This window comes from Bombus flavifrons, chromosome 4, assembly GCF_040668555.2.
Source record: "Bombus flavifrons isolate JBK064 chromosome 4, iyBomFlav1_principal, whole genome shotgun sequence".
Lineage (NCBI taxonomy): Eukaryota > Metazoa > Arthropoda > Insecta > Hymenoptera > Apidae > Bombus > Bombus flavifrons.
Window position 1 is genome coordinate 13863621 of NC_138445.1, and position 22947 is coordinate 13886567.

General features: G+C 32.5%; 4 protein-coding genes across 4 annotated transcripts in view; all 4 read left to right on the forward strand.

Moving 5' to 3' along the window:
* LOC138178765 (alcohol dehydrogenase 2) overlaps window positions 1–1947 on the forward strand; it is a 319787-nt gene extending 317840 nt beyond the window's left edge. Inside the window, exons 7-10 of the mRNA XM_069110985.1 lie at window positions 151–327; window positions 442–587; window positions 763–925; window positions 1451–1947. Of these exons, the coding sequence (XP_068967086.1) occupies window positions 151–327; window positions 442–587; window positions 763–925; window positions 1451–1558 (594 nt within the window). The 3' untranslated portion in view covers window positions 1559–1947. The remainder of the gene's footprint in view (window positions 1–150; window positions 328–441; window positions 588–762; window positions 926–1450) is intronic.
* The window catches only part of LOC138178761 (15-hydroxyprostaglandin dehydrogenase [NAD(+)]-like), a 154549-nt gene extending 147783 nt beyond the window's left edge, over window positions 1–6766 (forward strand). Inside the window, exons 2-7 of the mRNA XM_069110979.1 lie at window positions 4060–4239; window positions 4433–4559; window positions 4648–4757; window positions 5026–5199; window positions 5399–5556; window positions 5897–6766. Coding sequence (XP_068967080.1) covers window positions 4147–4239; window positions 4433–4559; window positions 4648–4757; window positions 5026–5199; window positions 5399–5556; window positions 5897–6035 — 801 coding nt within the window. The 5' untranslated portion in view covers window positions 4060–4146 and the 3' untranslated portion in view covers window positions 6036–6766. The remainder of the gene's footprint in view (window positions 1–4059; window positions 4240–4432; window positions 4560–4647; window positions 4758–5025; window positions 5200–5398; window positions 5557–5896) is intronic.
* Window positions 6767–7449: 683 nt separating this feature from the next.
* On the forward strand, window positions 7450–18627 carry LOC138179117 (uncharacterized). Its single transcript, XM_069111567.1, has 13 exons — window positions 7450–7742; window positions 9089–9215; window positions 9789–9895; window positions 10265–10438; window positions 10858–11015; window positions 11671–11803; window positions 12128–12160; window positions 14579–14677; window positions 14762–14888; window positions 15389–15495; window positions 16499–16672; window positions 18014–18162; window positions 18303–18627. The coding sequence occupies exons 1-13, from the start codon at window positions 7650–7652 to the stop codon at window positions 18436–18438; spliced, it is 1617 nt and encodes a 538-aa protein (XP_068967668.1). The 5' UTR covers window positions 7450–7649; the 3' UTR covers window positions 18439–18627.
* Window positions 18628–19088: 461 nt separating this feature from the next.
* LOC138178760 (15-hydroxyprostaglandin dehydrogenase [NAD(+)]-like) lies at window positions 19089–22317 on the forward strand. The gene is made up of 6 exons (XM_069110978.1): window positions 19089–19598; window positions 19978–20104; window positions 20569–20675; window positions 21156–21329; window positions 21425–21555; window positions 21989–22317. Exons 1-6 carry the CDS (start codon window positions 19506–19508, stop codon window positions 22161–22163), a joined length of 807 nt encoding a protein of 268 aa, XP_068967079.1. The 5' UTR covers window positions 19089–19505; the 3' UTR covers window positions 22164–22317.
* The last annotated feature ends 630 nt before the right edge of the window (window positions 22318–22947 follow it).

A 22947-nucleotide genomic window follows, 5' to 3' on the forward strand; every position in this document is an offset into this window, starting at 1 on the left:
GTAAAATTAACTATAGTGGTTCACGAAGGTATTTAAATATTTGGAACATAAAATTTGTAAGATTATATCATAACATGTGTGTCATAAAAGAATTTACGTAAATATAAAATATTCAATAAGGATAAACAGTTTAATCACAAAAATTTACAGAACGCTACAACTAAAACGATTCAAATAGGACTGGAGCTTTTAGGAAAGGATCAAGCTGGCTCTAACGGGATAATAATAAATTGCGCGAGTATTTTTGGTTTCATGGGATGGCCTGAAGATCCCTTCCCGGTTTATTGCAACAAAGAACCAGCTATAGAAGTGACGAGAGATTTCGCGGTATCTTACATTGCCTATATAATCGTACAAATGAAACTATTCACTTTGTATCTATTATTTGTGCTTCTTGTATCTATTATTATTGAATGATATGTGTTTTACTCTACATTAAAGAAAAATTATAAAGGAAAAGAAAAGGATGTTCGTGTTGTGGCCCTTTGTCCGACGACCAAATATTTCTCCAATATTGGATTACCAGATTTCCCAGAACCTATCCCAAATAAAATAATGAACGAAATGCCAATTTGTATACCGCATGCGTAAGTTAAATTTCATCGTCGTATGTCGTTATGTTGTAGCAATGAAATAAAAATTCAGTCTACAATTGAAAGATATATTATTCTATGTTATTTATTCTAATCTTTTGTTTTATTTATACTTATAAAAATATCAATAGACGTATAAAATAGTTTACGAACACACGTCTATGTGCAGCAAGTATCACATAGGAACTGCTTTAAGCTACATACTAGCGTGGGCAAAGAACGGAAGTGCATGGCTCGTAGAACCAGCAATCAGTGTGCATCAAATTCCTCGATTAATTCACTTCCCGGAGAAAGAAGGTGGACAAGTGGACCCTAAAGTCTATCAGGCACAAGTAAAATCAATCTCCTTTCAAACTTTTATTTCAATCTACGTTACTTTTCTTTTTTCTTCTTTTCTTCCCTTACGCATTTGATTGCTCAAGAAGCTCGCTTTTAATGCGTTTGACGTTACAATTTGATGAGTATTATAGGAGCGTTATTCATGTTATCGTTACCTGCAGTAAACATACGACAAGAAGTACGAATGAATATTGCTTAGAATTATATGATCTAGTGCAGGAAAACGAATACATATATCATCAGATATCGAGTTTTTATAATTAATTGAATATTTCAGATCATTCGGATGTTTATATTGCTAGTATTAGAATGTTAATGTTATGGTTAATGCATGTACAAGAAATAATGGAAAGATATGCATCGATGATTAGACAGATTTTAGATGATAATCTTAAGAACTTATTAGACAACCTAATACTTATGCTTATTAAAAGACGAGTCTCTATTTACTAATATCATGTTACATATTAATAAGTATATTTTTTCGTAAGAATAAAAAAGTTTTATGACAATAGCAGCCTTGCCCAGTGAAGATAGAACCATCATGCGTCGAACCTAAGGTGTGCGTACCCAGCCAAAAACAAATGTGTGCAAAAAAGAAATGGAAAGATGATGACAAAAAGTGATCTCTTTCAACAACGTAAGTAATTTTAACAATTGAAAATAATATATTTATATAATTAAGTTAAAAATATTCCTTCGATTGTTTGACAAATTTGAGAAATCTGGAGATATTTAAACTGCCCCCTTCGCTTCTCTCTAATTTTTTATCTTACCCTATACTTATTTTTTCTCTAAGCTAATCGGATATTCAGATTTTCATTAAAAAAGAACAATAACCAAAGAATAATCTTTTTATTACGATCAGATGCGGGTTTCAAAATCATACAACAGAGGGAAGGATTTAAACGTTCAATTTAACAAATACGTAGTATAATTTACACGTGTGAAATTGCAAAAGAGTTACCACTCCTCCGATTTCGATGATTTTGAAATACGTTATAGGAATCAACACTTTGAACATTTTTTCCAATGTTTTTTTCAATATCCGAATTCCGATTGGGTCAAGATTGGCGCAAGACCGCCGGATCAAAAAAACTAATTTAAATTCAAATCCAATACGTTGATGATATTCGTGTTTAATTAAGTTATAACAGAAATTTCTTACAGCCTCGCGTACGCAGTTGTGCACGAGGCTTTAAGCTCGCACAACCCTCGCTTACGCGTACTATAGACGAAAGATAAGAGTTAGATTTCATTTGGATTTGACCAATCAATACCGACCTATGCGCTGCCACAGACGCACAACTACGAGGGTTGTCCAAAAAGTACTACCCGTTTACATCCAGAAGCCATGTAAAACGACGAAATGCACTTACAAAAGGTCATCCAGCTTCATTCGCGTATTGGCGCGAGTCATACAAAATTTTCTGTTTAAATATTGAATATCGTCGTTGTATCAGCCGTTTAAAACGACGATGCGAACTGAAAATGCTTTTTATACTTCTGGAACGCGGAAAGAATTTTTGCAAAAGGAACTCATCATCGATTTACAGCAGTTAACGGTGACAGAGCTATAGATGTTTGAATTATTATGGATGGATGAATTATTGAATTCAATCAGGACAGAAAAATTGTACGCGATACGTGAGTTCAAAAAGGTCTCGTTGCAAATGATATTCATTGCAGTTTTTTGCAAAATTTCAAGAGTCAAACTTGACCGATAATGTTTCGCAAAAAAGAAACGGTTTGGACGATTGCGTAAGAGTATGGTTAATAATTTCCATTATATCATTTCGAAATAAAAATAATAATAAAAGTATGCTGAACTGACTACGGAAACGTGTGACGAAAGCACAGAGAAACTCGTATTATTATCGTTACGATGAATGTTCAAGTACAGCCGATGGTTGTATTGAAAAATAACTTGTTACGTATGCCAAAGTTACAAATCAAGAAATCTTCTCAAAACGTATTTGTACGCTTGTTATTTCAAAACGGGTATTACTTTCTCCACGACCTTCGTACAAGGAGAGTACATTGTTACGAATATCTCGTAAACTAAGGTCGATCGTTGGTTATATGTATAGGAAAAAGCTTTACAAATGTTGAACAATAAAATCATCGACAGTTTCGCCATTTACACGATTTTTCGATGACATCGAGTATTAATAATCGCTTCAAAATAATAATAATAGTAACGATCGTACATCATGATCGTCGTCAATGTTTTTGAAACCTTCGGATACTTCTTTATATGATATATAATCAAGCAAATTCTGCTAAAGTATAATATAAACACGTACTTCAAATGAAATGAAAAAAGAAACATATGCAAAACTGTTTTTAATTTATTTGTCTACGTTGAATATAAATTTGAAGAATATGAAAAATTATGTTTATGACTTTGGCTGTCGAACGAATACGATCAAAGTGTTCAACTTGCTTAAATTGAAAGTAACGTAACTTTTGGATAATCAGAAGAATAGCAACGTGTTACATAAAAATGTTACATAACAAAACGTCTGTAAGCGTAGAAAAGAGATCTTCTTACGATACGCGGCGATATTAGCGATAAAAGTAATTTTCAATTGCTCCCAAAATATTCAAGGTTGAAAAACACTGAACTATTTATATATATGTATATAGATACGTATGTAGCTGAAAGCTGTATACGTACATAGTAAGATCATAAATTGAAACGTTAAACTTTAAACGGTAATACCGATCGATCTAGCCACGCTCAGGGTTAAAAAAGAATTATTTACCTGTCTGTTTAAGAAAAAGAAATAGTTCCGAGTGACAATATCGTACAGGCTTAAACAAAGTTCGAGCTTTTTATCTCCCCTAAGATGTTTCAACAGCAAGCGTATAAATTTTAATTTTGCGACCTCGCTATATCGTTTCCAGCTACGATATATATATAGTACCCTTGTTTGTTTACATATCTAATCACTTGTAGACATATTTCAATTCAAAATATCTCAACACATCCATATTTCTTCATCTGGAAAGTAGTCTATGTTGTATAACTGTCATTTATATACCTAAAACTGTACACAAGTACTAGACCTATAAATAGGATGTGTTGGAAACTTCAATGTAAACGATTCAGAGTAAAAGAATCATTTGAACTTTCGACAGTGTTTGATTATATGTAATTATACTACTTCTAAGAATTTTCCCAGTAAGTGATTGAAAGAGTGCTGAAAGAATGAATGTGAGACACGCAATTGTAGTGATCGTTGGAGGAGGAAGCGGTATCGGTTGCACCTGTGCTGAACAGTTTTTGTTTTCCAAGGCTGAGGTAATTCTTTGTTGACTGTAAAAATTTGGTTGACGATGAAAATTTAAATTTAAATTTGTTAGATACGTTCGCGATCTGTTTAATTTCGTTCAAGTATTAAATTTACCGAAACGAAGAAAATTCTGAAATAAAAAAATATCCTGATACAAAATCTGGCAATTTTTATTCAAATTGTATTCATAATTTCGTTCAGTTCGTGGCAATTTTGGATTTACCAGACTCAAATGGAAGAGTCGTAGCGGATACATTGGGCATTCAGCATGGTTCACACCGTGTGGATTTTTTCGCCTGTGATGTCACAAAGGATGAGCAAGTAAATGGTAAGATACGACAAGTAACAAGAGTAAATTGAAGCTTATTTCATTAGAAAAAAATATCAAAATCAATAGATCGATTTAATTTAAACAGCGAGCTTCGATAAGATCACGCAATTGTTAGGGAGCTTCGATATTCTCATCAATAGCGCAGGAGTTTTGACCAATGGAGAAAATTGGCAACGCATGATAGATGTGAATTTCGTAAGTATATCGTCGTATACTTTTTGAATTGTAAATAAATAAATTCAACTATTACTTACAGATGTGGATGTTTATGCATTCATGGGAAATTAGACATACTAGTAAATATTAGATACCGTATATGCAAAAATAGATACAATACTCAGCTAGTTGCTTTTGTAATGAATTTTTCAACAGCCAAGTAATTAATCCCAATAGAGTCGATTAATTTCATTTCCATGTGATTCGATTAACTATTCGTTTCGACGCTAATTAATAATCATTGCAGACTGGACTCGTACGTACGACGCTAAAGGCCATCGATTTAATGGGTAAACACAAAGGTGGCAAAGGTGGTACAATAATAAATATTTCCTCCATGGCTGGTCTGGCACCTGTAATTTATTATCCAATTTATGCTGCAACGAAACATGCCATCGTTGGACTTACCAATAGTTTAGCGGTAAAACTAGCTTTAAAACACACACACACACACACATGCACACAAAGTTACTTAAAGCGTGATATATTATATAATTATCATACTATTAAATAATTAAATAATTTGAACAATATTTAAAAAATTAATATCGACATTACAACGATCGATTAAATTAAGGAAACATTAAAATATGCTTAAAATATACTATTCTTTTATACAGCTCAGTTACAATGAAACTGGCGTTCGTATGATGCTGATGTGCCCTGGCCGTACCAACACTCCCTTAATCGCAAACTTGTACAACTTTGAAAATCCACATTTAAATTTCATTAACGTTAATAGAGCGTTGATGTGTTTGAGAACAGCGGGTAACCAAGCGTAAGTATTTTAGGAAATATGAAATAGCCGTCTTAGGATCATAATAATTTAATATTTAACACTCATATAGTAGGTTTAATCTATTAATCGAAATGTAAAATATTTATACAACTAAACTCACAACAATCTAAACGTAATAATTTTTTAACAAGCATGAAGCAACTGTCGTTAAAGTATTCGTGTTGCTAATGAAATTTTCTGAAGCAAATACGTAATAATGATTATTCTTTTCTTTACTGAAAATAATAAGCGAGAAAGATAAGGTTCTTCGGTATTTTTAGACGTTTAGCGACTTATATAAAAACAATTATTAATTTGTACTAATCTTTCATTTTCATAGGCCAGAGTGCGTGGCCAGAGCGATAATCCGATTGATGGAGAAAGAAGGAAATGGCGCTATATGTTTGGTACATGATGGGCAACCACCTTATGTCGTTAATGTTCAGACAATCGATAATTTAGTGAAGCGTCCCCTTTAGAGATAAACTATATGATATTTGCGAAATCTATAAGTATAAATCACGTAAAGTTTCTGTGATTTCTTATCCATCGATAATACGATAATTTTATCGATCGTCGCCTTAATGTTTGATTTTAATCCATCGGTATATTTCGCGATTGATAACAAACACATTAATACATTATTACAAATTATCCTAAATGCAAACGTATCGATCGAGCTTATAGACTGGCAAAGTAAAAATTTTCTATATTGTTTTATGCAAATATTTTTATAAAGTTTTGTAAAATAAAATATTAGCAACTGCAAAAATGGAAACAAGAATGTTCTTTTTTCGTAATGTGATCTTCATAACGTAATTTTATTTCATCTTATTCGTCCCTTACCGACCAAATCTAATAAAATGATTACACTATGAATATTTGTACAAATTCACATTTTCGCAAATACTGACAGACAAGTGAATGTTCAGTGCAAATGTACTTTATCTCAAAAATATTGTATGACGCGTTTTGATCTTGTCATGTGTTTACACGAATCGCTAAATTCCATTAGATACAAGAATTTGAAAAAAAAATTAATTTTAAGCTGCAGTTACGTTATTTACCATAAAAAGTCTATCGTAATGGAGCACTTGCGAAGGATCAAGTAAATTCGAATAATAATTGTTAAAATCATTAAGAACCACTATCCTATTTGACATTGTAAACTATAAGAAACTCGTATATTTAATACAACGATGTCATTAAATATTTTTTTTCTCTACATTCGCAAAGTTTCCTCATAATCTCCTTTCTCAAATCTCAAATTCTCCTTTGATTCTATAAACGCCTTGAATAATCCCATATATCAGATTCAAATTTTGATCAATTTCTTATCTAATTTATCTCTAAATTTTGTCATTCAGTTTTAAGTCGAAAGATTACACATATACTTATGTAACAGGTAGCTGTTTTTAATGAGTAACTCGTCATAAAGAAATGGCAATATTTTGTATTACGACGGGCCTTGTCAGTAATAAAATTAAAATGTAAAATAGTCATTTCATTGCAACTAAATTCTATATTGTAACAGCCACACGTACTCTGTGTTTGACGAGTATACTCGTCGTCGCTTACTTTTCGCGACACGTTTTATGTACACGTTTTTCAATGAGGTCGCAACAGCTAATTGGTTAATCATACGCAAACTGCCTCAAATATTTTGACAATTTCGTATGCACCAACCTAATGCGTACTTTCGCGAGCAAATAAATATTTCCTGTATAATACTTCTCCTCTTACGCAGCGTTGTAACTCAATAAATCGACAGAAATAAACACGGCGTTTGCGGATACCATGGCACCTCGTGCCGAATTTTTTCTCCATCGATCGGCGTATAATTCGATCCTGTTTACCCGCAGATTCGCGGTCACGTTACCCGTCAAATGACCACGAGAGACATACGATCTCGATACGATTGATTCTCGATTTCTCGTATTTCATCGGTCACCGTTGTCACCTGTCGCCGTAAGAACCAGCCGCCAAGATATATTCGATTCGCGAGGTTTCGCGCGTGAACGCCGCGGGAACCACCGTTGTATCTGGTGAGAAATAAAACGGGGAAACATTCGTTTCTTTGCCAGCGATCGATCATGAACATCGAGGGTAAGATCGCGCTCGTCACCGGCGGGGCGAACGGAATCGGCTTCTGCGCCGCCCGAAAACTCCTTCGAAACGGAGCGAAGGTAATAAAACTCAATAAATTGTAGCAGCGATGGTTATATAGTAAATCCAGAGAGTTTCGATTCTTAATCTTGTTATGTTCTTTCGCTCGTTTTCTACGCAATTATATTTTTCTACCGTTAGGAGATATCCTAAGTTTCAACAAAATATGGAAACATAGTTATTGGTACGCATACTCGATTCTATGTTGAATATCATCTTTGATCGTACAAATCGTGTTTGTTGATAGAACGAGAGTGAGATTGAAATATAGAAAGTTGTTGAAAATCGCAGCAGCGTTAGGAATCGAAATTCTCATAACCTGACTATTCGTCTTAATCCATTCAGGAGCAATAACTTATATAATGTTACATAATGTTACATGTTGTGTTATATAATGTTAAAGTATTGGCAACGCCTTGATTATCCCAACTGATTAGTCACGATCAATTAAAATATATAACAGATAATAAATTAATTTTAACATCGTGGCCAAAGTGCTCCGTAGGATTGAGAATAGTTGATTGCAAGTAGCTTTGTACGTAGGTGCAAACCTTTATTGAGAAATAATACAAAAGTCACGCGCAATTGACTTGACCTTTGATTTTTGCCAAGTCCTCTACAAACGAATTCATCTGAAAGAATGTGTTCTAAAATTAGTATAGAGAAATATATGTATGTATGTACATAATTCCAATTATAACTAATAATATCGATAAATATCAGATAAGAGGCTTTCCTCGATTTTATCTGAAAGTTTGATGATACTATTCAAAAAGAAGATATGAGATTAGCTTATCGATCGATCAGGTAAAAGTCGTAAGAACATTACACGTCTAAAATCAGCACTTGGAAGAGAAACAGTACGAAGGACCACCCTAAGAGTTCGTACAAATTCTTCATCTCTGCTTCGAAAATAACGAGTTCCATGGGGAAGTCGCGAGGATCGTTGAGATTCTAATTCTTTTGGAATAACGTTCCAATTGGTAACCCTAGAAGACTGAGGTTGTCGATCGACAAACTGGCCCCCGGGGAGAAGAAGAAGAAAGTCAATTGGGGGTAAACATGATTTTCAAGCGACTACATCGATAATCACAGTCACTCGGATCACAGTTCAGTTTCAAAGTCAAGTTTATCCGTAGAGTCTATGTTTGACTTCGTACACGAAGTTTTAATTCAAAATTGAGTCAGGAGACTCGGTCATACATGTGTTTCGATTAGACAAGATTGGGTGGTCCTTCTGTCCCTACCAATCTTTTTTCATCTAATTTTTTCAAATTCGTATGGACATAGAAGTGTTCTATGGTAAATGTGCAAATTCTCTGAGCAAACCAGCTGTGCGTGATAAGTGTACTTTTATATATTTTAGACGGTAGCTCTGTTGGATCTGAACGATTCCGGTGGTGAGAGCGCAGCCGCTGAATTGAACAACGAGTTTGGCAAAGACCGCGCTATCTTTATCGCCTGCGATGTGTCCAAGAGCGAAAAACTTAAAGGTACTTGCAAATTATTAAAGTTTTCTTTATCTCTTGATAAGATTTAGATTGCTTAGATGCGATTACCGCGGTCGTAAGAAACGAAAGCACAAAACGAAAGGAAAAATCGTAATATCATAATAACCGATACATCTCGAAAGCATGTTCCAGCATAATACTGAAATAAATATATATAAGCTGGAATCGATGGAACGATCGTTTTCTTCTAAATCAATGTTGTCAAACAAACGACGATCACAATAGAAAATTTCGTGAAGATGATTGTTACATAATATACTATAAAATCAATTACCACGAATGAAATGATAAAAAGATAAATGACACTTTATATATAATGCTTACGTAGCTTTTATGTATTTGTGTATATCTAGATATTTTTACCCATTAGCATAAATATGATTTAATCCGTAATAAAATTTGCATTTTACGAATCCACGTGTATTCCTAATGTTTATCGAGTGTAGGAGTGTAGGAGTTTATGTCCAATAATTCATCGGTACATTACATTTTTATTTACCCTTTATAGAGCGTTTTAATGAATAATATTTATCGCTAAATTTAATTTATACGCAGAATCGTTCAAAAAAGTTATCGACATGTACGAGACACTAGATATTCTCGTCAACATCGCGGGCATTATGGACGACGCGGATTGGGAAATAATGGTCGATGTCAACTACGTAAGAGATTTCTGCATTCTGCATACAAATATTATATAAATCAATATATATACAACTTTTGTTACTCAAGGTGATACCGTGACTAAAAAGTATTTCCACGTCTACCCCGTAATTCAGTATTTGACAAATGAAATCGCGTGCCCAAAATTTCTGCTTTCCGAATTCATTTACATAATTAGCAAGAAGTATGCAAATACCGAATTTCTTTCTTAATTTTTTGTAGCTTATTTAAATTATTGAAAGATCAGCAGCCTCTTCGATGGCATTCGTTTATCTTCATCTATATGTAAAAGGAAAAGTAAAAAGTAATAATCTCACCCACGATAATTGATGTTTAAGGATTAATACCGTTTTGTTTGCCGTTGGTAGAAAGGCATTGTTCATGGAACTATCTTGGGATTACATATTATGGGGAAGTATAAGGGTGGCAATGGTGGAGTCATCGTAAATATGTCCTCTGTAGCTGGCCTCGAGGGCATCCCTATAGCGCCAATTTATGGCGGGACGCAGTACGCCATTGTTGGTTTCACTCAATCGTTGAAGGTAAAAAAGCAAAAGAAATTCTGCTTCGAATGGCAACATACAAAAAATGAAAATTTAAAATACATGAAAATACTTTGCACTTTATTTTGCTTTTATGTCTCGTACTCTATACAAAGTTATTTCAAAAATGTCTAACAATATTCTGGATACGTTTTGGACATATTTTCTGAAAGCTTCGCGATATCTTCTAAGTTAAAATAAACATAAAATTGAAATTTTTAAGATGTCCAAGAAAATGTATTTTTTCCCAGTTGTGACACTTTTAAAATAAGATAGAACATACACATCTACGCAATAAGCTTTTGTAATTTCTATGTACATATGTAAGTGCGTACCTTCTTAAAGGAGTGAAAAATTCTCACAATTGCCATTTCTGTGGATAAGATTTCCGAAAGAAAACATTTTATTCTCCAACATAGCATTATTATGAGAAAACTGGTATCCGTATGCTGACGATATGCCCTGGATTAACGACCACAGCTATGGCTGCCAGATTTATGTCCTCCAAAGAACACGCTATGGATCTTCTCGATGAAGAAACCGCGGCTATGGCAATGGCCACCATGCAGAAACAACCGTAAGCAGAGAGTACAATTTTTCATATTAAAATTCCATGAACTTTTTGAAAAAACAGCTGCAGCATCGAACATATGTTTATTTGCAATATTATACATTTCTAATTTCCAATTCTTCAATTTTCAATTTTATACAAAATTATCGTACAAAAAGATCATTTATTTTGTCGTTGCAGATGAAGTAGCTTATGGAAATCTTAACAAAACTTTCAACGTTTACAGCTTTCGTTGAAAATAATATCACATAAATTTGGCTATTTGTCACTCGGATTTAGGAATTCCCTGTTCTTTACGTATCATTTCAATTCTATTGAAAGTAAATTACGTATATCTTATTTAAAATTGCTTTCCCTTTACTGATTTTTCATTTTCCATTCATTCTGGACACTGATTAAACAACATATCATTGTTTGGTGTTCTTAAAATATTTAATTAATATATAAATACCAATACTTAAAATCCTACCATAATATAATCTGGTTCTGAAAAAATATAGATTATATCTTATCTTATCTTATCTTATAATATCTGAAAGAATAGATTATCATAGTTCAATTAATTATTTCACATATTAATTTCAATGTACACGTGATATTTTGACTCGTCTGATTCCATTAGAAAATGCATCTATTTGAATGAAATAATATTTGTTAACAGGCCAGAACATGTAGCCACTGCTATTATCCAATTAATCGAACACGGGAAGAACGGCGCCATTTACGTCATCGAAAACAATCAACCTGCATACGCGATCGAAATTCCTAGTTATAGCGCCTTAAAAGTCCCTATATAAACATTAATGTAACCAGAGAGACAAACCTAGTTAAAATATTATCAATTAGATACTAATTTCACTTTTGGATAGCAAAGATCGGTTGAATTCGATTGCTGTATCTTTCCTTTTTTATTCAAAATTTATATTAATAATATTTTCGTTATATATATTTAGTTATTAAGCAAAATAATTAAGTTGAAACTTTACCGATATTTGAATGACTTGGAAACGCGCGTTTCTTGTCCGCCATCTTTGTGACATCACGATTCTCTGTCTATGGTGTACGCTCATGTACATATATGACCGTACTCTGACATGTAGTTATGTATGTAAATTAAGTTAAAAAAATCCAAGTCTAGCGCCGTTAAATACGTAAGTTGAGTACGTGTTTCTTTTTAATTTTTAATCTTTTTAATTTTTAATCTTTTTAACTTCTAATTTTATTTGTAATTTTCTTCTTCATTAACGTTTAAGAAAAGAAAATATACATTGATAATTATTGCTTCCTAAATCCTTTAACATAATCGGTTCAATATGTACAGCAATCGAATCATAATTCACGTAGATATTTCATATTTACTATTTTCTAAGTGTTATTATTTGATTATGTATATAATATTTATGCGAGTTCGTATTATTGGATATGTAATTGAAAGAATATAATCTAGGTAAAGAATTATTTTACCTAGCAAATAGTATAACGAGTACTATAAATGCTTTGGATGATTTATATATCTTTGCATATTATGTGAACTCTGTATGTGTATTTTCTTTTCTCATAATTTTCTATAATTTAAGAAATGAACTAATCATACATTCTGGTATTAAGACACGCGTGATTTCCATAATTTATTATATTTTCAATACTCCTATCTCTGTTGCAAGTAGAAAACAGATGTTGGACAAATCTTTTGGGATTCTCCTTCGTAATATTAAAATATAAAATACGACAATGCAAATTGTCTGAAAAAGCGTTTTAGACGAAATGTTTCGTTGTTGAAAATTTATAATAAATCTTAATGTTCAATACAAAATTATAGTTAAAAGGATAATAAATATAATCTACGTTAATAATTATTTATTTATTATATAATGTTTCAAGTGTCTCCGTGTGTTACAACTACAAGTAACAGCGTGATGTAATGTACATTATAATTAAAACAGAAGAAGAAAAGAATATATGAAAGTATAAATCGATGAAAGAATACATTCTATTCATTTTAACTGTGCGCAATTTATTTTTATCAAATGATTATTCTTATTACGAAAGGCGCGTGTAAGATCAGATCAAAAAGGAGTAAGACAGATTATTACATATACAGGGCGTTAATTTTAAATCGAACATCCAAGCTATTTCTGCTGTTAAATGCTAATAATAATAATGACTGACTAATTTTATTAGACATTGCAAATAAGCAAAAACGCAAAACGATATTCCTGTGTTCATGTTTCCTTGTCATTTCTTGTCTTCCAAGAAAAATAACGTTAACATATCTCTCTGAAACTAATCATTTTTAGACAAAACTATAATAATATTTTTTGGAGAGAACAAAAAAGAATATCACAAAGACTGGTGCATAAAGAAGGAATATGTAGATGCACTGAAGGAAATGTGAATGACTTTGCAGGGAACTGCCAGCATAGCCTTCAACAATATCTAGGAAGCTTCTTATCGTTAGTAAAATTTGCTTACCTTTAGTAACGACGCAAATAACTTAGATTTTCGACTTAAAATCCCCTGTATCTATGTTCTTACATGTTAATCGAAATTACGTATTTATGCATATGCCCTTTTATATAACACATTGCTCCATATTAATCTTTCCAAAACATGTATTATTTTACATAATTTCAATCTGTAATCAGTCCTTCTTTGATTTCGAACGTCCATTTATATCGTCTACTGGAAAACCGAATATTTTGCAAAAACCACGGTAAGTGTTTCATGAAAGTGGGTATCGATAATTCAGAGTTAATCGAGCTTTTTCATTTTCATTTTTATTTTCAATTCTCGAGTCAGTGGCTTTTTATTTCGGTTTAGATATCGACACTGATAACTAACGATAGCTACAGTATAATCGTTATTCAATGTACATATTGCCAATTATCGTTAAATAGAAAATGTTGTTTCGAATGAAATCGAATCGACAAAAATGTTTCATGGAAAATAGCTCCATAAGACAGAATGACGAATCGGAAATTTGTATTTTTTCCATTCATTGATCAATTAAATAGGGACAATATTAATCTAGTAACGGCAGAATTTTTTTTCAGTGAACTTTTCTTTTTTCGACTTTATGAATAATACATTGAAAAAGAGTACAAAATACATATTCACGTAAGATAGATGCTAGATGATAATATGAAAACATAAGAAATACCGTGGTCTTCCACCAACGTCACAAACGTGATCTTCTCCCACTACTTCTTGCTATCACTATCATTGCAAATCAACCAATAGGAAGATTCTGTCGTAAATCTTATATATCTTAGTTACCTTATAAAACCTTTTCAAGCAATAGACATATCGCACAGAACTGGCGAACGAGAAATATTATTCTCACACTTCGTATCGTCGTAAACAAGAACACTGAAAGTACAGTCAGCATGTAAGAGAGTGATATTTCATCATCGAGTGTAGAAGATTAATAAATCTAATTCAATAAATTAGTCAAAGTCGGAACTCTGAAAGAAAGAACGTTACACATTCTTTGCTTAGGATCTTTTTCTCTTGTTTTCTTGCTTCTTTTCTTCACGGAACGACAATGAAGAGAAAAAATTTCTTTTCAGACAATGAACAACGTACAGGACAAGACCGTTTTAATCACCGGTGGAGGCAGTGGACTCGGTTTAATTTATGCTGAGAGATTGCTGCAAGATGGAGCGAAGGTAAATTTTCATAAATAAATCATGAAGATCTTCACTTCCTGTCACGGTCTTATTATTTGTTAAAAATAATGATATCGTTTATAGGTAGTTGCTATCATTGATCTAGAAATCTCGTCCGCAGAAGTTGCAGTGTCCCATTTGGAAATAGAATTCGGCAAAGGAACCGCCAAATATTTTCCATGTGATGTAAGCAATGCTGAACAATTCGAAGGTATTTTGAAATTAGCTACTGCACATAGCTATTCTCGTCAAAGATATACTTTCTATTCATTCAGTATATTCGTTCTCTGTTGTTTTTCAAAATAACGTCATTTTTCCCCGTTATTTGGGTTCTCGATTTAACGTATCGATCAAATCTTTTGTTATTGATAATTGTGATTTTCCAAAAAGTAACTATCCGATCAAAAGAATGTGCGAAATCAGATATAATTATCATTTATTATTTTGGAATGAATAGTTTCTTGTCGGTCATTTGTCTTTATAGATTGAAATTAGATAGTTTATATACTTGCATTAAATATCCTGTAACATTTGTATATATTTTCAAATTTATTTCTAACTTGACTAATGATATACTATAACATGATAATCGCGTTTCATAACAGTGATAATGTAATTTTACTTTGTATCATTAATTGAGAACTAAGAAAGGATAATTATTTATTTATTCTTTCTCAGTTCATCGGGTTATGATTTACTGTAATTTTGCAGCAACCTTTAAAAAAGTTTGGGACACTCTGGGTGGCCTGGACATTCTTATTAACAATGCTGGTCTACTTAATGACTTAAAATGGCAGCAAACTATTGGCGTGAACATTGTAAGTACAACATTTTTACGAAAAACAATATCACAGTCTGTTAAGATGTAGAGAAGAGCAAGTTAAAGTATTCATTGACAAAGAACACTGTCGATCTCTTGAGCTTTATACGCATATTCTGAAATTTGCATATTTCATGCTGTAAAACCGAAGAAATAATATTGTTCGTTACTTGCTTCACGTTTTGCATTATATATGTAATTAGAAAAATTACAACATGAATGATGTAGATAAAATAATTAACGAAAAATTTTATAAAGTAAAAACTCTATAAAAAAGAAATGTTGTCAAATGATTAACATTAGCTTCAAATTATATACGAGGTGATTGAAACAATTATTCTGAAAAATGCATTGGTATGTTTCATGTTGTAAAATTGAAAAATCATTTAACACTATGACGATCGACTGGTTTCGAAGGATAGCATTTACGATGTTTATAGAAAAACTTAATAATTTCAACTAAATATATTATATCTCAGATGACAGCTGGCAAACCATTTTTCTGAATCTGGAAACGAACTTTAAATTTAATGTAAAGTTATTAGATATACCGTGGATGTATATCGATCTTTGTTTTGTACTTTTTTCTTTGCCTTCGATACTTTTTATTTATTTAATTTATACTTTATATATCTTTTTATGTTACATACATTACGTACATTCTGTACTTCTTTGTATCCTTAAATTTTCGTTTGTAGCTTGGTCATAGTAATAATTACGCTAATAATTGAGCCGTTCAGAAGGCATACTCATGTTCTCCACAAATTCTCTACATTTTTTATATCATCCTCACAATAGAATATTAATCGTATACTTATGTAATGTAGCAACGAAGTTAACACGCATTTGATGAGTTCGTCTTTCCGGAAACTCAGTTTAGAAACTAACATGACACCACTGTAGCATCATTGGTAATAACATCAATTTCTAATTACTAATTTTTGATAATGTTATGTGGTATTAATGTTGATTGGTAATTTCGTCAATTGTTTCAATTTAAGAACGGCGTAATCCAAGGATCTTTGCTCGCTTTGGATTATATGGGCAAACACAAAGGTGGCAAAGGAGGCACCATAGTAAACATCGCATCGGTCATGGCTCTGAAAATCTTCGCTGAAATACCTATTTATTGTACCACTAAACACGCTGTCTTGGCGTTCAGCCGTTGCATACAGGTAACTATAATGCATACAGAGTGGGTCGGGGCACGTAAAAAGCACGATAAGAGCTGGTTCAGCATTCTAAAATAAAAAAAAAATGCGTTCATATAAATACATTGCCGATGTATGACCTCGTTCTTGAATAACAGCTTGTTTTGTGTTTACCTATAATAGTTACATACCCACGTTCAGTGAAATTGTTCCAATTTTCCAACAAGGCATCGTTGATCGTCGAGTTTGTTCGAACAGCTTACAATTTTTTACGATTCGTAGGCAATTTTGGTCGCCAGATTGACGGAGATTTTCAACACTATCAACTGACGTATCAGAAACAAGAGACTTTTTAATTCCATCGTAGCTAATAATCGAATGAATTCATTCTCTTTCGATCGAATGATTATGGATTGAATGTATCGAACAAAACCAGCACGATCTATCATCCGTTTGCCACGAAATCGTACATTTAAGTAATTTCGCATTACAAAATAAACACAAAACTCGAAAACAAGCTGATACTCAGTGTGTGTCCATATGAATTTTCCTTTTTACTTTAACGTGCTGAATCAACACTTACCGTACATCAACCCTGTATAAACAAATGTATATTGTCAGATTGGAGAAACGACTGATAGAGATTGGTGGTCATAACTTTTGCCAGTTTTGTCATAGGATTCATTTTCAGAAAATTAAGTATAAATTTAGAATTAACAAGTATACATTAAATACTTTGTGTCGATTCAATTTCTTATATACAAGCTATATATTGTAAGCCCTATTTAGGATAATATATATATACATATTAGCATATAAATGCTATAATAAATACGACGTACAAAATGGAAATTCTTAAATAAACCAATACATATATATATATATATATATATATATATATAAACCAATACATATATATAATATATATAATAAATATATATATATATATATATGTATTGGTTTATTTAAGAATTTATTTATATAATAAATATATATATATATATGTATTGGTTTATTTAAGAATTTCCATTTTGTACGTCGTATTCATTATAGCATTTATATACTAACTAATTGATTCTAAGTAAATGTATTACGTTTCATAACGTTTGACAGTAATATCGTATGACAAAGAAAAATTGAATGCTATCTAAATGAAAAGTGAAATATGATAAGCAAATGTATTACGTTTCATAACGTTTGACAGTAGTTTCGTATGACAAAACAAATTTAATACTATGTAAATGAAAGGTGGAATCTGATAAAGAAGTAACGTTTCATTGGATAATGACAGTGTATAGAAATACTTTTTGTAATTTCACAAGAATACTGACCCAAAAATTTATACGTTTATACCAATTGTCTCAGGAACACTTTGACAAAACTGGCGTTCGTATTCTTGTACTTTGCCCTGGTGCCACAGCAACGTCGATTTTAGATGAAATAACAGAGAAAGCTTTAGACTTTGTTGAAAAGAATGCTGTTAAAACACTGCTAGAATCACTGCCGGTACAATCGTAAGTACTCACTTACATGTTACTCACTTCGTTTCACAGTTTTGAACATAATCTGAAGTTGTTTGAATATAGAGAAAATGAAATGATGCTCTTAATATAAATGATATTACAGAATATTGTTTTTGTTTTTATATCACCAGAACGCATCACGTAGGAAGAGGCATGATGCAGTTTCTCTTGAAAGGTGAAAATGGAGCTGTCTGGGTTATTGAAAACAAACAACCACCATACGCTGTTGAGTTTCCACCTTTCAAAAAAGTGGAGGTGAAGCTCTAAAGATGAATGACTAATCTTTTATATTGTATTATTGACTTGTCCCATTTTGTACTTAAAGAAGACATCTGAAGCAACTGAAATTCAAATAATGGTATTTGAAGTACTTTATCAAATTGTAAGTTACATGCAAGCATACGTAACGTAAAAGCGACATTTTTCTTAAAACAAATAAATTATTAAAAGCAAAAACCTATCGTGTCAGATAGATTTTTCACGTTATATGCGAAAAGCGATATCTTTAAGAATTCTAACTAGAATTGAGTATAAGAATATTGCAGGAAATAAACGCTGCTATATAATTACTTTATTAATCAAAATGATTTGATAGAAGATCGCCTTTAGAGTATAAAGTGAAAAATCTATCTGGCCAGAAACTTTTATACACCACTGTAAATCACAAAAATATTCACTTTCTCGTAAGTAAAATGAAAATTAAACTTACCACTAAGTACAACTATTTCAAAGATCGACCAAAAGCGCTAAACTACACGTCAAAGCTTCTCGCGGCTCTCGTAAGCAATAAAGATCAAGGGACGTTACGTGTTGCAATGGATCATAGATGCAGATAGCGAAAGATTCGTGCCCTCGTTAAACATCATGGCGCACAAGAGGTCGAAGATCGCGACACGAAAACAACTTCTTTCGTATCAGCTCGATACGAAATACTTTCAGTACAGAAACACATCCAGTAGCTACTAAGACACTGTCTGTTTCGATTTTCAATTTCAATAATTCACCTTTAGATTTCTTCCTTTCCTCTCTCTCGCGCTTCTCTTTAGATTCTTTTATCTCTCGTTTCCCTATCTACGTAAATGAGACAATTAAAACAGCAATCATTTTGTAGTGAAAATCGCGCTAGGCTGTTTCACAAACGTTTTAAGTTTACCATATCGCGTATTTGATCGACAAGTTTGACTCTTTTAAAAGGAAACCATATGGTGAAAATAATTTACAGTACTCCTAGTACGCGATTCCTTTCGTATTTATATTATTTTGGACGAAAAGAAAGTGTCGGCTATTTATTTTATATTTTTCTTCGCAACAAAGGCATAATATAGTAAAACAACATGCAGATCAAGGATAAAAGAGTCATTGTGACGGGAGCTGCAGGTGGCTTGGGTATGACTATTAGCAGAGAATTGCTACGAAATGGTGCATCCGTAAGTACTTGTCATCTTGATAATCATCGAGAAACTTTCTGAGAGAGTGACATGTTTGTTTGATTTTCACAAGTATGAAGAGAACCAAGTTCTTTGAGAATTCTCTATAATAATCGATTCGAAAGTAGTTGATGTCAAAAAAAAAAAAAAAAAAACTAAAACTAAAACACTTGCAATACAGTTTACTCGATTCACCATTTTATCTTATGGACTTTCTTTTTTCTCAAAAACTCTTCAATGATAACCATGGCTGCAGAAAGAAAATAAAACAAAGCTTAATATTTTAACGGAGAGTGTCTGCTACAGAGATTAGAAAAGATATAAAAGATTTACACTAAACGTGGATGCGTGTACTCGCATAATTGCAAAATAATTGCAGGTAATAGCAATGATAGATATCGAGGAGGTAGCTGGCAAGGAAGCGATGAACGTGCTGAACGCAGAATTCGGCCGCAATCGTGCTATATTCTTCCAGTGCGATGTTGCGAACAATTCCGAATTCGATGGTAATTATATTTTTATACAGCATAATCTTATAATTATTGAATACAAGTTTTCATACGCGACGTTGTGACTGACGACAATGAGTTTGATTTTCTCTGAGATTGTTAAACGTCGTTGAAGAAACCGATGAAGTGACTTTTTAAGAAATTCGTGAGAGATGGTTCGACCCCTTTAAAAGGGAACTCTCTAAATACTTTGGTTTTTATTTTCGTTTTCTTCAGATATCGATAGTTATCCTACTTAATTCGATATATTATGTTAATTAATATGGATATGATATAGCACGCAAAGTTATTGCCAGGTACCGTATAAATCATTACAGATTATTTGGATTATTAGCATATTTATTAAAATACTCGCCAATTAATTATTGATTCACGCTACGTTTTAATCAACTATCCAAATAACTGTTCCTTCGGATCTACGAAAAATAATAGCGTTAAATTATGCTTGATTTGAGTAACAGATACTTTCAAGAGAGCTGTGAAGACACTCGGCGGTCTGGAGATTCTAGTGAACAATGCTGGTGTCATTAACGAGAGCGATTTCACTAAAACCATCGATGTAAACGTGGTAAGCAACAGCAAGAACAACGACGTTTGTCCGAATGTAATATTCTTGCAACAGAATATTACATCTTGCAACAGAGAGCTTAGGATCAGAGATCCAGGCGATGGCTGGAACCATTCAAGTTTCTTTCACACTTCTGTTATCTCGGATTCTCGATTATTTAACTAATAAATTAACAAACAAGATAGAAGGAAAGATAACGCATAAATGTAAAAGTTAAAACTTAGGAGTTTCAGCGAAATTAAAAGTAAATTAAATAAATTAAATAAACGAGGTAAAATAGCTCGAATAATTATATGAATTTCTATTGCATTACCTGCAGATAATTTTAACGATAAATAATTATTGACTGTATATATATAAAATCTTAAAATCTTAAAAATTTCATTCAAGAAAATCTGATCAGAAACAGCGTAATATCGATGATATCGAACGTCTTACGATTTATTGTTGCGATTCGTTAATTGAGATCGATTTGCGTAGACAGCGGTGATACGAGCGACGCTTCTAGGAATCCAACAAATGCAAAAGGACTCCGGTGGCAAAGGCGGTGTTATCGTCAATATATCGTCTGTGGCTGGTCTGTATTCTTTATCTCAGCTTCCAGTATATTCCGCTACGAAACATGCAGTGGTTAGCTTCAGCCGTTCGTTCGCGGTACGTTATGGTTCATCGAGAAACGTTGTACACAGTTATTCTCAACTTCATGCCTCTCGACACTTCGATCCTTAATTTCGATGGTAATTTTGCAGCAACCTTATCATTACGAAAGGACTGGAGTAAGGATAATAGTCCTGTGTCCCGAGCTTTCTCAAATGTGCAATGTAAAAAATCCAGAAGTAAATCCGTCGCAAGATCAACTGATACAGAAATATTTCCGAAGGTATTTTCAACGAAGTAACAATTACAGAAATATTTGGTTTTGGAACTAGGCCCAAAGTTTGGAAGAATTTTGACAGAGCGTGTTCCTCGAATAATTAAGAAAATATTCGGATTATATTGAAATGAGAATCTTGTATCTTTTCACGTATCTTTGGAGAATAAGCTTGTTGCAATTGATTGGGGTTTTCTGAGAATTATAGTATTTCAAAGATGAAGAAGAGCAGAAAGGATTTTCGCATTGATGAGCATCGATTGATTGCATGAAGGACGCGTTGAAAGACTCTTTGAAGCTAAAATTCGAGCATTAATTACACACTTTGGCAAAGTTCGCCTAAAAATTGACGCTAACTCTCCAACTTTATCTAATACCTTTTTTCTTATTGTCGTTATCTCTATGTCCTTCTTACTATTATCAAGCCGCTTTATTGTATCAGAGTGGACAGCGTGGCGCACGGACTGGTTTACGTGGTGAGATGCGCTCAGAACGGAAGTATATGGATCAGCGAGGATGGAAAACCTGTCTACGAGATACAATTGTTCGACAGCCTACCGCAAAAGCATAATAATTCCATATTGGAAGAAAACGAGCGTAAAATGCAAATAGATTAAATCACTGAATTCTGTAAATAGACAATATTAATATGTTACGTGTGTGATGTATATATTATTTTGTATGTATTACTCTTACTCATGATGTTTTTTATGTTTGCATAATTTACGATAAAAGTATCTGAATGTAATAAATAAATAGCGATAAGCAAAATACGCGTTTGTAATCGACTTGACAAATCAAACTACACGAAGAAAAAAAAAAAAGAAAGGATATTGAAAGTTTTCGTAGGTTTTCCTATTATTTACATATTTAATACGTCATCGTTTTCTTTCATTATTTTATTTATATTATGGCAAACCCAAAGCGGATTGCGTTTAAACATTGGCATCGTTCGAAAAGAACACCGTGGTATAAAATTTTAATTTGGTCTAGATTTACGCATCTAACAAATACATATACACACTTATCTGTTTATTTAAACAAGGACAGATTTAATTTAACTTACTTATATCTCGTTTCAATAACTATGAATTTTCTCGCAACTTACTTGATTTATAAAATCCTCGTATTTAGCAGGTTAAGAAAGCATACATCAAACAAAGACAGAAAAGGAAGTAATTATATCGGATATGACTATCGACTTGTTCGCATGTCAGTTACACTATAGATAAACCAACTTTCTATGGTCGAAAAAATTCATGCCAGTTGATGTGCGCTATCATCGCGTGGCAACGTAACAAACAACGTGTATCTCAAATATTCAAGTTAATTTAGTTTTAGATACGTAGAATTGAGAAAAATACATAAAATCGTAGGGTTGTGCTATAGAACTGGGCACGA

Bases quoted from the DNA above. Each gene is read 5' to 3' on its own strand.
- LOC138179117 (XM_069111567.1), top strand. From the start codon at position 7,650: ATGAACATCGAGGGTAAGATCGCGCTCGTCACCGGCGGGGCGAACGGA. The intron at 11,016-11,670 runs GTAAGCAGAGAG...ATTTGTTAACAG, and splicing joins GCCACCATGCAGAAACAACC to GCCAGAACATGTAGCCACTG. The intron at 14,678-14,761 runs GTAAATTTTCAT...TATCGTTTATAG, and splicing joins TGCTGCAAGATGGAGCGAAG to GTAGTTGCTATCATTGATCT.
- LOC138178760 (XM_069110978.1), top strand. From the start codon at position 19,506: ATGCAGATCAAGGATAAAAGAGTCATTGTGACGGGAGCTGCAGGTGGC. The intron at 19,599-19,977 runs GTAAGTACTTGT...AAATAATTGCAG, and splicing joins TGCTACGAAATGGTGCATCC to GTAATAGCAATGATAGATAT. The intron at 21,330-21,424 runs GTACGTTATGGT...GTAATTTTGCAG, and splicing joins GCTTCAGCCGTTCGTTCGCG to CAACCTTATCATTACGAAAG.